This window comes from Polistes fuscatus, unplaced genomic scaffold (assembly GCF_010416935.1).
Source record: "Polistes fuscatus isolate 324 unplaced genomic scaffold, CU_Pfus_HIC Scaffold3, whole genome shotgun sequence".
NCBI lineage: Eukaryota > Metazoa > Arthropoda > Insecta > Hymenoptera > Vespidae > Polistes > Polistes fuscatus.
Genome location: NW_025113107.1, coordinates 9,144,893 through 9,157,642, shown reverse-complemented (window position 1 = coordinate 9,157,642; position 12,750 = coordinate 9,144,893). Strand labels below are relative to the sequence as shown.

Sequence of the window (12,750 nt, the reverse complement as noted above, 5' to 3'; positions counted from 1 at the left end):
AAGAAGAAAAAAAGAAAAATAAAATGAAGAAAAAATAAAAAAAAGTAATAATTACAGTAATTACGTATCAGTCGAAAGAGATAGATGGCGTGAACAACGATGCAACTGAAGATTGTATAAAAAATATCTATACATATATATTTGTATATAGGCCCAAACATTCGACATATTACGAACAGATATTATCAGCGTGCGATATTATTAGTTTTGATATTCGTAAATAGATTTTCTCAATTTTCATGATTTTTTTTCCAAGTTAAGAATATCAAGAAAAGCAAGTGGATGATCGATTATCGATTCGTACAATGGACAACGATGCTCCTAGCAAAACGAAGGATATTTTAAAGAAATTCGTAGAAGGAATACCTTTGGCATCGTGTGCTCCATGAGTATTCTGAGCGCGCAAGCGATAGTGTTAATTGTAAATTTGAATAAATACCAAAGCTAGTCTAATCAGTCTTTATACAATTATTCGTACACATTTGCTTTCTCTATCTCTCTCTCTTTCTCTCTCTCTTTCTTTAAATTTTTCTCTCTCTCTCTCTCTCTCTTCATCCATTCGATTCAATCATTAACTATTTACAGTATTTGAAATGGGTTGCTCGCGAACGACGTATGAATGTATTTATGTATGTATGTATGTATGTATATATGTATATTTTGTTTGTTATTTAACAGCACTCTTTCGCGGTTATACCTTCGCTCTTAAAAAACGCGATACTCGGAGGGCCCAGAACGGTCCTTTTCTCGACGTTATACTTTTTCAAGTCTAGGATCTATTATGTGATTAGAGGACTTGGCCGATTAGAACGGACTTTATCTTTTGCAAACTTTATGTAACACATTATTCATATTTTTTGTTTGTTAAGATCGTATGCGTATGAAGCACCCTCTTTTTCTGTCGTTTTTTACTTATTTGTTTTGTTTTTCTTTTCGTCATTTTGAAGAAGTTCTTTCGGAAGATCATATCATATATATCAGATTTGATAATATGGAGTTCGGAGCCATCCTTTTTTGGACAATGTGTCTCTACCGTTGTACCTAAGTTTTCTCTAGTCGGATATCTAAGAAGGAGACGAGTAAAAATTTATGATCGCTGACACTGACGACACGCTAAACGTGGTAAAAAAATAATTCTAGGAGAGTCGCGCTACCAAAAGCACGTTTTCTCTCTTTCTCTTTATTTCTTCCTTTCTTTCTCTATCCTTTTGTTGGATTTAGAAGATTAGAATTTGATGATCGCATCGCTGCAATTTTATATTTCGCGTTAAACCTTTTTCCCTTCTATTTATTATCATCATTTCTTTTCTCTTTACTTTTAATGCGCAAAAATCGTGCGTTTATCAAAAGATAGAAAATTTACTTTTCTTTTTATTTTATTTATAATAATTTAAAACGATATAGAAAATAATCGATAAGAAAAATGAGATGATATAATGGTTCTTGAAAGAAGCAGCGACACGATTCGCAACACACACAAGGGAAGTAAAGTCGCTTTTACAAAACTTTGCTATCTTTTGTTTTCTAACACTGAAAGAAAAACGGACGTTAGCACGTTATAATAGTCATTTACATTCGTTGAAAGGGATTCTTTGGAGAGTATCAACAAATCTCTCTATTAAATTGTGTTTTTACACAAATTTTCGATTAATTAACATAATTCGAAAAAGAATCCTTCAACGAGTACACAGAGAGACATATTCATACAAACACATACACATATATATAAGTGCTCGCCCTTATTACACAGAGAAATTCGTTGATAAAAATGTTGTTGTGGTTGTTTTATAGATTAAAGTGTTTTTTTTTTCTATCTCGGTTATGAATGAAACTTACATAAGTCGGTTTTGTGAGATATCTAGAAGAATAATATTATGTTCATTTATCTCTTTCGTTCATTTTACTATTTAAAATGACATGGTCTTTGAAAAGGACGACTAAAGATGATGATAGAAAGATTTTCAATAAAGTGATTTATGATTAATGTCCTTTTTCTTTTTTCTTTTCTTTTTCTTTTTCTGATCAATACCTTCTAGAAATATTGCCAAAGATTCTCGAGAAAAATGTGAAATACATGGTCCTTGCAGATGGATGATATGTACAATCGACATGGCGAAGCGGCGGTTTTTTTCTTATTTTTTTGTTCCTTCATTTCGTTCCATTCAAATCGTAGAAAAAATGTGTGCGTTTGACTCGACGCAAATAGTGATTGAATTTTTGTTCATTGGTCGTCTAAAAAAGTACCGCTTTTACATTTTTCTTATTTTTTTTTTTTTTTTTTTTTTTTTTACAAACATAGAATACGCTAAGTCGATAAGAAGAAAATTTTGTATCAAAGAAGCTACTACTCCTTCTCTTTCTTTTTATGCCGTCAGTTTTCTCATTTTGTTGATTTTTGTCTTCCCTCCTTCTCGTATCAAAGATCTATTTGTTTCTTGTCATTTCTATTTCTTTTTCAATCATCGTTAAGTAGCTTAGCTTGATGGTTCCATCTAAGAAATGTTATTTTCATCTTAAGAAAATGTTCTTACTATTTAGTACGTAAAGTGAAGTGTATCCTAAATCTCGTCGTAAACTAACTTTCGTACAGATTCGCATAACTTTTTATTTTTATTATTATTATTATTATTATTATTATTATTATTATAATTATTATTATTAATATTATTATTTGTGTGATAGTTGCTCTCGTATTTAATCTCTACGCTCTCCTTTTTGTGATTATTTTTTTTATTTCTCATCTATTTTATTTTATTTTATTTTTTTTAAATCATCGTGTTTAAAGTTGTATCCTCGCTACTGCCTTCATTACAGTCGATTATAAATATTCGGTGCATGTGCTTCATAAAAATACTTTCGTTCTCATCGAAAAAGTGAATAAATCTCATTTCATTTAACCTTCGATCTGGAAAAATAATTTTAATCTAGCATAAGGATAGAATTTATGCGTGCCCATTGTTCATATGGTAGGATTTTTCGATTTTTTTTTTTTTATTTCTTCTTTTTTTTTTTTCTAACGTATTCAATGAAATCCATGTTACATTTGTCAAACGTGTTTAATTTTACTGGGACCAAAGATACTAATTCAACTTTTTTATAAGTAATTCTTTATGAAAATACGATAGAATCATTATCAACGTTATATCCGATCAACAATATTAATTAACAACTTATAATTTCACGTATACGTGTGCGTTTAATTGTATATTAATATTTCAAGATCAATCAAACATAGTATATAATAAATATTAATATATTAAATATTAATATTTGTTTTTAAAAATTGAACACGTTTTTAATGTAAAACATATAGTTCATTTTATACGTCGAGATACTAATCGCTCTTTTCCTGTTTACCGACATTGAGAATGTTTGATCGGTAAAAATACGATAACGTCAAGTAGTATGATGTTTCTCTCTCGATTTTTGAAAATACCTAATGTGCTTTTAGTCGGGTTTCTCATTTTTCACGTTACTCGGCTATTATTTTTTATGGCACACTCTAGTTCTTCACAATTAGTGTACTTTTCGATCGCGTGGCTCGTAAAAGCGATTATATAGTCGCGAAAGAACGCAAATTAGCGAACGATAAATTCATGCGAGTGTGGTTACCTCGGCATTATAATTTTTTTCTTCCTTTTTTTTTTCTTTTTCTATTTTTGTTTCCTTTCCTTTTTTGTTTTTGTTTTGTTTAACGACTTAAATGCAAGTGATTACCATCGGGGAATTAACATACGTTAGATAATATCTTTTTTTCTCCTACCCCTGCTCCATTTTTTTTCTTTTCTCTTTTTAAATAGCTGTGTGGAAAGGACGAAATAGCGTGGCAGTCGATAAAATAAGTAAATACGAACGGAGATTTTGTAATTCTCACGATAATTGGCAGTTATCGTTGACTCCCTTTACCCACAATAGCCATTAATTTAATTAATCAACTCGTATACGCCGATCTTGAGTAATACACTTAACAATTTCTTTCATTTTTTTTTTCTTTCTCCATTATTCTTGATTTTTTTTATTTTTGTTTTGTTTCTATCAATAATATATTTCTTCGATATAAGTGAAAGTGCAGGAGAAAATTGTTGCTCAAGAATTTTGTTTGCTTTTATTTTTGTTGTTGTTGTTGTTGTTGTTATTTTTTTCCTTCTCTTTTTGAAAGTAAATCATTGCAAACGCAATCAATACAAAAATCGATAAATTACTCTTATTAATACACAATTGATTATTAAAAATAATTAACAACGTGTTACGCAAGACTCGGCATATGCGCAACACACAATCGTTATTTTCTACATAGGTATAACTATAATTAATGTTCATTATCCGCCCACTCGAATTATTTGTCGGTGATTCATTTGGAAACATTGTTTGTATGAATCGTCCTACGTACATGCATACCTTGCGGATAATTATTATTTTCTTTAAATCCACAAAGAAGTATTAATAAACAAATTACGTTGATGCATTCAACGACATATGATCTCTCTCTTTCTTCCTTTCTTTTTTTTCTTTTTTTCTTTAACGACAAAACCATTAAAATCGTTCATTCTTAAATTCTTAAACATACGCAATATATATAAAGCATTAACGCGATTCAATCATAGAAAAGCACTTTATCTTAACAATAATCTAAGTCGCGCTTTTGTTGTATATACGTATAGGAATAAAAGATTCGTTCGAACGAAATGGGAGCCATTGGTTTTTTTCCTGACCAACAACGCACGGCGTTGCTCGAGAAAAAAGAATAATAATAACAATAATAATTTAAATTTAAACAAATAAAACCCCAAATAGACTAAATGGAAAAGGAAAATAACAAAAGGAATTTACATCTTGTCGCTCTCCCTTTCGATCATTCTCCCATCGAATCAAATTTTTTTGATGATCCGAGAAGCAAAAGAAAAAAACATAATATTGGAAACGAATGACCCCTGAATGACAATATACACGTAATATCAACAAAATTTAAACAAAATTTACAAAATTATTCATTATCGGTAAAAGATATTATAAACGTTTAATTAACGATACACACAAAATTTCATATGTTTACACGGATGACGCGCTTGAGGGTATTCCAAAAAAATCGCTCCTTTTTTATAATTATTAACTATCCTTAATTCATTCTATACACGCGCACGAACCTTATTTTAAAGCGATACGATTAAATCTTGAATTCTTGTGTTTGTGTTTGTTGGTTTATTTGTCTCTGCTATCTATCTGTCTATCCATCCGTTCGTTTATGTGGTGTGGTGTGGAATTTGCGTGTGTGAGTGTGTCTTTTTTTCCATCATTATCATAACACACCGTATAATTATGCTTCATTTCTTTTACGTTCCTTCCTTCTTCTTCTTCTTCTTCTTCTAAAAATTTTTCCAACATTAAACGTGGCACGTAACTTTCTCGTTTATTATACATCGAACACTTTTTCGTAATAATGATGATAATAATTATCATTATCATCATCATTATCATCATCATAATCATCATCATCATCATCATCATTGAAACGCAAGAGAATTTATCATAAATTATAAATATATCTTAGCGAATGTGGAACTCGAGAGAGTGGAAAAACTTTTCACGATGACTCGTTTGAATATTATTATGATAATCATCAACCTTAAGATCAACGTTCATCTATATTTTTCTTCATATTTTTACTGCGATTGCATTAAATAGTTATAACATTTATTGTGATCACAAATACGGGATATGTCAACGAGAGAATCATTATATTTCATTCATTATACTCCTTCCTTAAATATTATTATTACTATTATTATTATTATTATTAGTATTAGTATTATTATATTATTATTATTATTATTATTATCATTATTATTATTATTATTATTATTATTATTATTATTATTATTATTATTATTATTATTAATTATTATTATCGTTAGTATTTCATGATAGCCACCACGCAAGAAGTCAAAATTCTAAAGAATTTTCATACAATTTTCAGAAGAAGTTATGCGAGTGGCAAATGATCGGCATGATATGTTGACTGCATTATTATGAATTCAAAAGATTGAATCTGAAAATACAAGAATTTCGAAGACATCCTCGCAAGCGTTTTCTATCTATGACGACGATTAAATCTGCTAGTAGAGATACGTTTACGAGAGTAGATGAACGTTGATCGAACAGAAGAGTATTAGTCATCCTGAAAAGCCGTCAAACTTCTCGAAAGTATGTGAAGACTATTATTTTGTTCGCATCGGTACTTCTTCGACCTTGGGTCTACAAAAAGTCCTATTGATGCTTTTCTACTGCGTTCTACGCAAAGCGTTTCATAACTTCGAGTCCGTTACTGGGAATCGTATTAAAATCTAGATCCACAAGGATCATCGCTGTGTCAGCAACAACACGACGAGATTGCACCAGTTCCTCTAGAAATAATATTTCAAGGAGGATCTGTCACATTTAATGTGGCAAACAGGTATCCGAGTCTCCGCTACTAGCCATTGAGAAATTAGCCGAGTCTCGATCGCTCTGTTGTCTGATCTGAGCTGTAACCGACAACTTGTTGTTGTTTTGTGGTGCTTGTGGGAAGGTATGGTGACCTGGCAAAGCCCAAGGCTGAGTATGAAGCTGAACAGGTGGGAACCTTTTAACGAAAGGATTACCAGCACCACCGTGTATCAGCCTTACACCGTTGTGATGTGAGGGTAACGTCGTATGAGCTGGTACAGTTGCGTGAACCTGTGGTGGTACAAAGGTGTGTCTTGGCACGGATCCACAGCTCCCTGTAGACCCGCTCATGTTCGTGCCAGCCATACTGTGTGATGCATGAGGTAAGGGCATGGTGGAACAATGTGGATAAGTAACGATTGGTTGAGTTGGGTAATGGGGTAGGGTAGCTGAAGAAGCTTGAATACGAATATCATTACTCTCCGTAAATGAGGTCATTCTCATATTGGTAGACCGACCAAACGGTTCTTCGTTTGGATTTAATGGCTCCGTTAATTTAGTTCTTGACAATTTACGACGTATTACAACCGTCGCTTCATTTGGATTCTCAAGAATGACAGCTGGACAGCCACCGGTGAGTTCGTTATTGCCGGTGTTGTTGAACAGAGGTATGTGATTCGCATATTGTGGAGAGGAGAATGACTGGCTTGTGCCGGGTCGACTGTTAGGCGGTGAAAAAGTTGTATTTGCCGTCGGTGGTTGTGTTCCACGTTGAAGCGAGCAGCTACGCCACTGTTCTCGTGGTTCTTCGCGCGTTTCACCAGTTAAATCATCCACGCTTGTTGCTCGTCGTTGAGATGAACTATTTTGGCTAGCATTGCTGGCGTTACTTGCATTACTGTGCACACCACTTGATGATGTCTCGCTGTTGCTGCTTGTATTACTGTGTCCTATTACAGAGCCAGTACCACCGGTGTCCAATGGTGGAGAATTGGAAGAATCGGAACGTGGTGTTAACTCGTCATGTGGCATGCCAGAATCTGCTCGGCGTAAACAACGTGGTGTTTGGCCACCGTATATCTGAAAGAATTCAACAAATATCAAATTGATGTTCAAATAAATAAATATATATCAAAATATGTATGATATCAAAAGACGTATATAAACGCTTGACATGGAGCACAGGTTTTCTAAAAGCTTACCTTCATGCATTTTAACACGAATATACGAATACATCTTGGAGGATTTTTATTTAAATTTTTACAACAAGCTTAACTCTATCTTTTCTTGAGAATGAAATGCTGTGGATCGTCACTGCAAATTTTATAGGTACGCAGAATATTCAATTATCGTTCAAATCTTTCGAAATGAAATCTTATCGTTTAAGAAGACACAATGTTATAATTTATGTAATGCAGTGACAATCTTAGGTGTGCTGACGGTGCTGGGTTAGAGATTGTGACTCGTTAGTACCTGGGGGTTAGTGGTTAGTAGCGCCGTGGCAACTTCGGTGGTCGGTGCAGTAGTTGGAGTCGGAGGTGGCAATGGAAGTGGTTCTGAAGCGGGATCGGGAAGAGGATCTGGTGTTAAGAGAGGTGAGGGATCACCCTCCGAGGGTTGCAGATCGCGATTAGCGCTCGCGTAGTACGTCACTTGGTCATCGTTCACGCACTCGAGCAGCTGTTAAAATTCGTATTATCGTTAGTAGACGTGATTATTATTAAAATAAAAAAGCGATAAAAAAATAATAACGTTTTGCATAAAGTTTGGAAGGAAAGCGTAATAGTCATTCTATAATTATAACATTACTAATCTAAATATTCCAATTATGTACGTGATTATTTGGTTAATCGTTCACCATACCGAATTTGGATTGTGCGATGTGATCATTTTAAGAGTTATTATTTAATTACAATATGTATATTATTCACTAATTGAATTGTTAACTAGTTTAAACATGACATTTACACAAACACATAACAAAGCCTATGGGTTATTTAAGTTAGCTTCAAAATTCACACATAACTAAATTTTCTTTTTGGTCTAATTCTACACTCTATATGTTACACAGATTACTCTCCGTTTTCTAAGAATTAGGACAAAACGTTAGTATACGATCAAGGACACACACGCGATTAATTGTTGTTACTTCGAAGCACGAGTAAAAAGTACATGTGTGTGCCTTACGTTTCCGAATTTAGGTATACCGTTCCTACGTGGCATCAACCATCTCTCCCACTGTCAAAAAGCAAAAAGAAAAAAAAAACAATTCTAAATTAAAAGCGATGAAACGATGTCGTTTCCTTTTTTGTTTTCTTATTTTTGTTATTTTTTATATTTTGCGACCAACTCATTTTAATTAAAAAGGAAGGATATGGGAATGAAGGTGTGTTGTAACTAAAAAGAAAAGAAAAAAGAAGATATTTAACACTCACAATCAGTCAATAAATCCTCGTTATTTATATACACAACCACAATATTATGTATATATGTGATACATATATTATATATATATATATATATATATATATATATATCTTCCTGTTGTTTACAATAATTATGCTTCCAAAAAATTAAGAGTATTAATCGAGAGAAAAATGACGATATTTTACCTTGTTTTCTTCGGAGTTTGAGTCGTCCGCTGGATCCAATGAAGTTATCAGCGGTAATTCGCGTAACGTGGCGTAATCCCCGTCATCGTCAGGTCCTCCGTCAGCGACACCTCGTCTGGTTTTTCCCTTATTACTGATTTAACAATAACAATGATCTCCATTAGTTTGCTAAACTTCTAATACCAAAATGAATTTAATTAAACATAGATCAGAAGAATAGTGAAGAAATAAGAATGCATATATAAAGTTTGTCTATAATGTAGCAGAATGAAAGAAAATCATAGAATAAATTACGTTAGAACGATTCAATGCTTGCGATTCGCGAAATGCAGTTAGCGTTTCCAAGGTCTAAAATTCGGCGTAAGGCAATAACAATTAAAGCTTGCGAGTTGGTCCTCTCTAGCACACTGAGATACAGACAAGAGGAGAATTTATGTTTATAGAAGATAAAGCGTAGTGGTGGAGGACAATATCCAATTTGTGGTAGGGTACGTGGTAGGTATGTATGTACACGTAAAAGGACGAATCAATACGTACGTAGTTGTACGAATTGCTTGCACTACAGAGGAGACAGGTAGAACAAGGGCTAGAGGGGTATTGCGTTAGGTGTGATTACCGAGAAATTGTGAAAGGTTTCTAATTCGATTGTTTTTAACTGAAGGTGAACGCATTTACCAGGTGGAAAGATGCGATGTGATCTTAAAATGTAGATAAAAAAATCCATAATAATAATAATTCGATTTTTTGAGAATAGATAATATCTTGACAAACAGGTTAAGTGTAAATTACCGATGTCATTTTAATATCGAATAATTGATTTTCTAAAGGAAACATTGTACTCATTTATGTTTGAGTCGAGGGAACAGCGAACGAGCCACAATAAACAGAGGTAAGGAAAACATAAAGTAATTAGTAGCTACAAGGGTTATTCCCCATATCAGAGGGATGTAAACGTTTTCAAGGATGTTAGACTAAACGTGACATCGATAAGATTGGACAAGCGAGGAGACAAGCAATTAGAGACGTAAGCTCAGACGAAGTTACAAAGACACCAAGAGGAGGGAGGAGGGTAGTTACCGCGAGCCTGACGTACTAGGCAGGTCGTTAAAGGTGACCTTGGGCTTGAGCTTCTTGTTGAGCCAGCCCTTGTCGTTAGCTTGTGTTCCAGCGGTGTCGCTTGGGGATTGAGCAGGCGATGGACGTAATTTTGGCCTTAGCCAATAGATTTGTTCGTCGCCGTCAGCTGTCGATTCCCCGTCGGCATAATCAACGTTTCCACCTGTTTCCGTGTAACAAAATAATTCAATAAATCGTTTAGAAAATTCATTCCTTTATCCAACAGCTAAAAGTGATCTTGAATATACTTTACCTTGCGAACGTGCTTTTCTTTCCATAGCAGCTTTTTGAATAACACTCATGATAGCTTTCTTTGGTGACGTATCAGCGATCGTATATGTTCGACCATTACCAACAACTAGTAACGGAGCACTCGTATTATCTTCTTCCTCTCTGGCAGATAATAAATCAACATCGGTTACCAGTTTGACCGATCTTGCTGAACGAACTGTAGCACGGCCAATCGTGACACGTAACTTGAATGTCCAACGTTGTTTTATAGTCAGGAATACCCAAAGAATCATCCAGAGTAACAAGTGTAGAACGGTACCGACGATACAAGCGAGAATCGCACCATCCAAGCTACCTCGATAGACCACCGTGTAGTCGTAGAGCAATGGTGCACTACAGATTGCAATCGCGAGAAACACGCAGAGGGCGGTGCAATGGGTGAAGTAAACCCACCCGCTACTCTCTCGGCCATCCTTCGACATGATCACGCGACGTTCGCGTTCCTGGTTCAGGAACGCCGCTAACCTAACAACAAATTTGTTTCAATTTTTATATTTTCATCGATACATCTCCGTTTGGTACAAATACAGTACATTTAAATATATATCAATCATTTATTTTTATTCTCTATATATATTTTTCTACAATATTCTCAATAAGTATTAACAATTAATAATTCTCAAATGATACGAGAGAGAGAGAGAGATATTGTTCGCTTTTTTTTTTTATTTCCAATATAAGGCAATCAATTGATAGGTTTGTATAACGAACAATAAAAATGAATAACGAACAGTTTCGTTTAAGCCGGTATACGGTCAATCGATATCGAACACGCAATGAATTTGATAAGAGTTAGAGGATTTAAATCCTATACAAAAAATAACAACTCGTAGTGTTTTTATTTGACGAGCAACAGTTTATCGCTTACCTGCCGTGTGCGTAGAAATACATGACCATACTCGAACAGAGCACAAGGAGAGATGAAAGGGCAAACAGAGCTAATGTAACATGAGGATTAAGGAGAAAATATGAATCACCAAAGATCGTTGAAATCGTGCTTGCTGTAGGTACGGTTCGAGATCGAAGAAGAGGTAAAACCTTCAAAGGTCCAACAACTTGAACCTACAAAATAATAAAAAAATGTATAAGAAAGATGATATGACATTTGAAAAATGAACTACTGGCTTGTATGATCAATGAAATAACATTTCAATAGATAATATAGTTAGTATGACTCTATCAATCAATTTACATCGCATTAAATATATATATTTAGTAGGGAGATATTCTGATATTTCGTTCGATTACAGGAACATCAAATATTTGTTATTCGGTTACCTTGTACAAAACAGACATGCCAGCGTAAGCCAATAAGCTTTGAACGGAATTGATGACTAGTTGAACGCTGAAAATCGTGCCTAGGGCTTTGTTGCATGACCAGAATACTGCAGGATAGCGTACGGAGTAAACACCGAGTGCAATAGCGTAATTAAGGTATTCCAATGTGATTGGACCATAGGATTCGGCTAAAAAATAAAATTATAATTTCGTGTCACTCTTTCTTCTCTGAGAACAAAATAGAAATTAATGAAGAATTTAATCTTCAAAACTTACTCGGTTGTAACTCCAGGTTCAAATTTTCCGGATGATCCAGATCAGCAAGACTGTTCATAACCAATGACATACTTTGAGCAGTCATGTTTCCAGCAGATGTAGTCTGATTAGTTTTCAATGGTTTAACAGTTGTCGATGTTTTCGTTAAATTCTTAATCTTAGACTTGTTTTTTGAGTTATTAGTTTTTAAAATTGGCTTAACAGTTGGTCTTTTAAGAACCGTTGAAAATTTAGTTGGCGAATTCGTCGAACTTGTAGTTGGTGGTGTTGTTGAACTGGTACTGCTCGTTGTTTCTGGTATTCTAGAAGATGTCTTACTCGTCGTGGTGCTACTACTATTGGTTAAAATAGTTGTAGAATCTGTGTTAGTTCGTGGAACATTTGAATTAGTCAGAACAGCTCGATGTATGGTGGAAAATTTAGTAGAACTTTCTTCCGTTCGTGTTTCGATGGTTTCGTTGACACGAGACAAACCCGTTGTCGTGGCTACGACTTCACATAGATCCTCCTCTGCTTCCTCTTCAGGCGTAACGGTTACAAAGGGCTGCGGGGTTATAATACCGGTCAAGGTGCTCAAGTTACCAGCTGGATTCATGAAACTAAGCACCACCAGACGATCTTGGTGAATAACCATCCAATCTAAATCTGTTCTCCATGTCGCTTCTGAAAATATTACAAGTATTATGTTTATTTTGTTTTAATTTATTTGTTATTTTTCTTTTTCCTTTTAAAAAGAAAAATTATATTAAGTAAA

The 12,750-nt window shown here is 34.1% G+C and overlaps 1 protein-coding gene across 9 annotated transcripts in view; it reads right to left on the bottom strand.

Moving 5' to 3' along the window:
• Positions 1-5,897: 5,897 nt before the first annotated feature.
• LOC122519104 (protein tincar) overlaps positions 5,898-12,750 on the bottom strand; it is a 166,671-nt gene continuing 159,818 nt past the window's right edge. For 6 of the 9 annotated variants that reach the window (XM_043638338.1, XM_043638339.1, XM_043638341.1 and 3 more), the window contains 9 exons: positions 11,997-12,659; positions 11,721-11,908; positions 11,311-11,504; positions 10,405-10,907; positions 10,113-10,314; positions 9,036-9,168; positions 8,611-8,661; positions 7,897-8,103; positions 5,898-7,503 (listed from right to left, as the gene is read on the bottom strand). In XM_043638338.1, coding sequence (XP_043494273.1) covers positions 6,436-7,503; positions 7,897-8,103; positions 8,611-8,661; positions 9,036-9,168; positions 10,113-10,314; positions 10,405-10,907; positions 11,311-11,504; positions 11,721-11,908; positions 11,997-12,659 — 3,209 coding nt within the window. In that variant the 3' untranslated portion in view covers positions 5,898-6,435. The remainder of the gene's footprint in view (positions 7,504-7,896; positions 8,104-8,610; positions 8,662-9,035; positions 9,169-10,112; positions 10,315-10,404; positions 10,908-11,310; positions 11,505-11,720; positions 11,909-11,996; positions 12,660-12,750) is intronic. The other 3 variants (XM_043638346.1, XM_043638345.1, XM_043638347.1) reach the window with 3 other exon arrangements.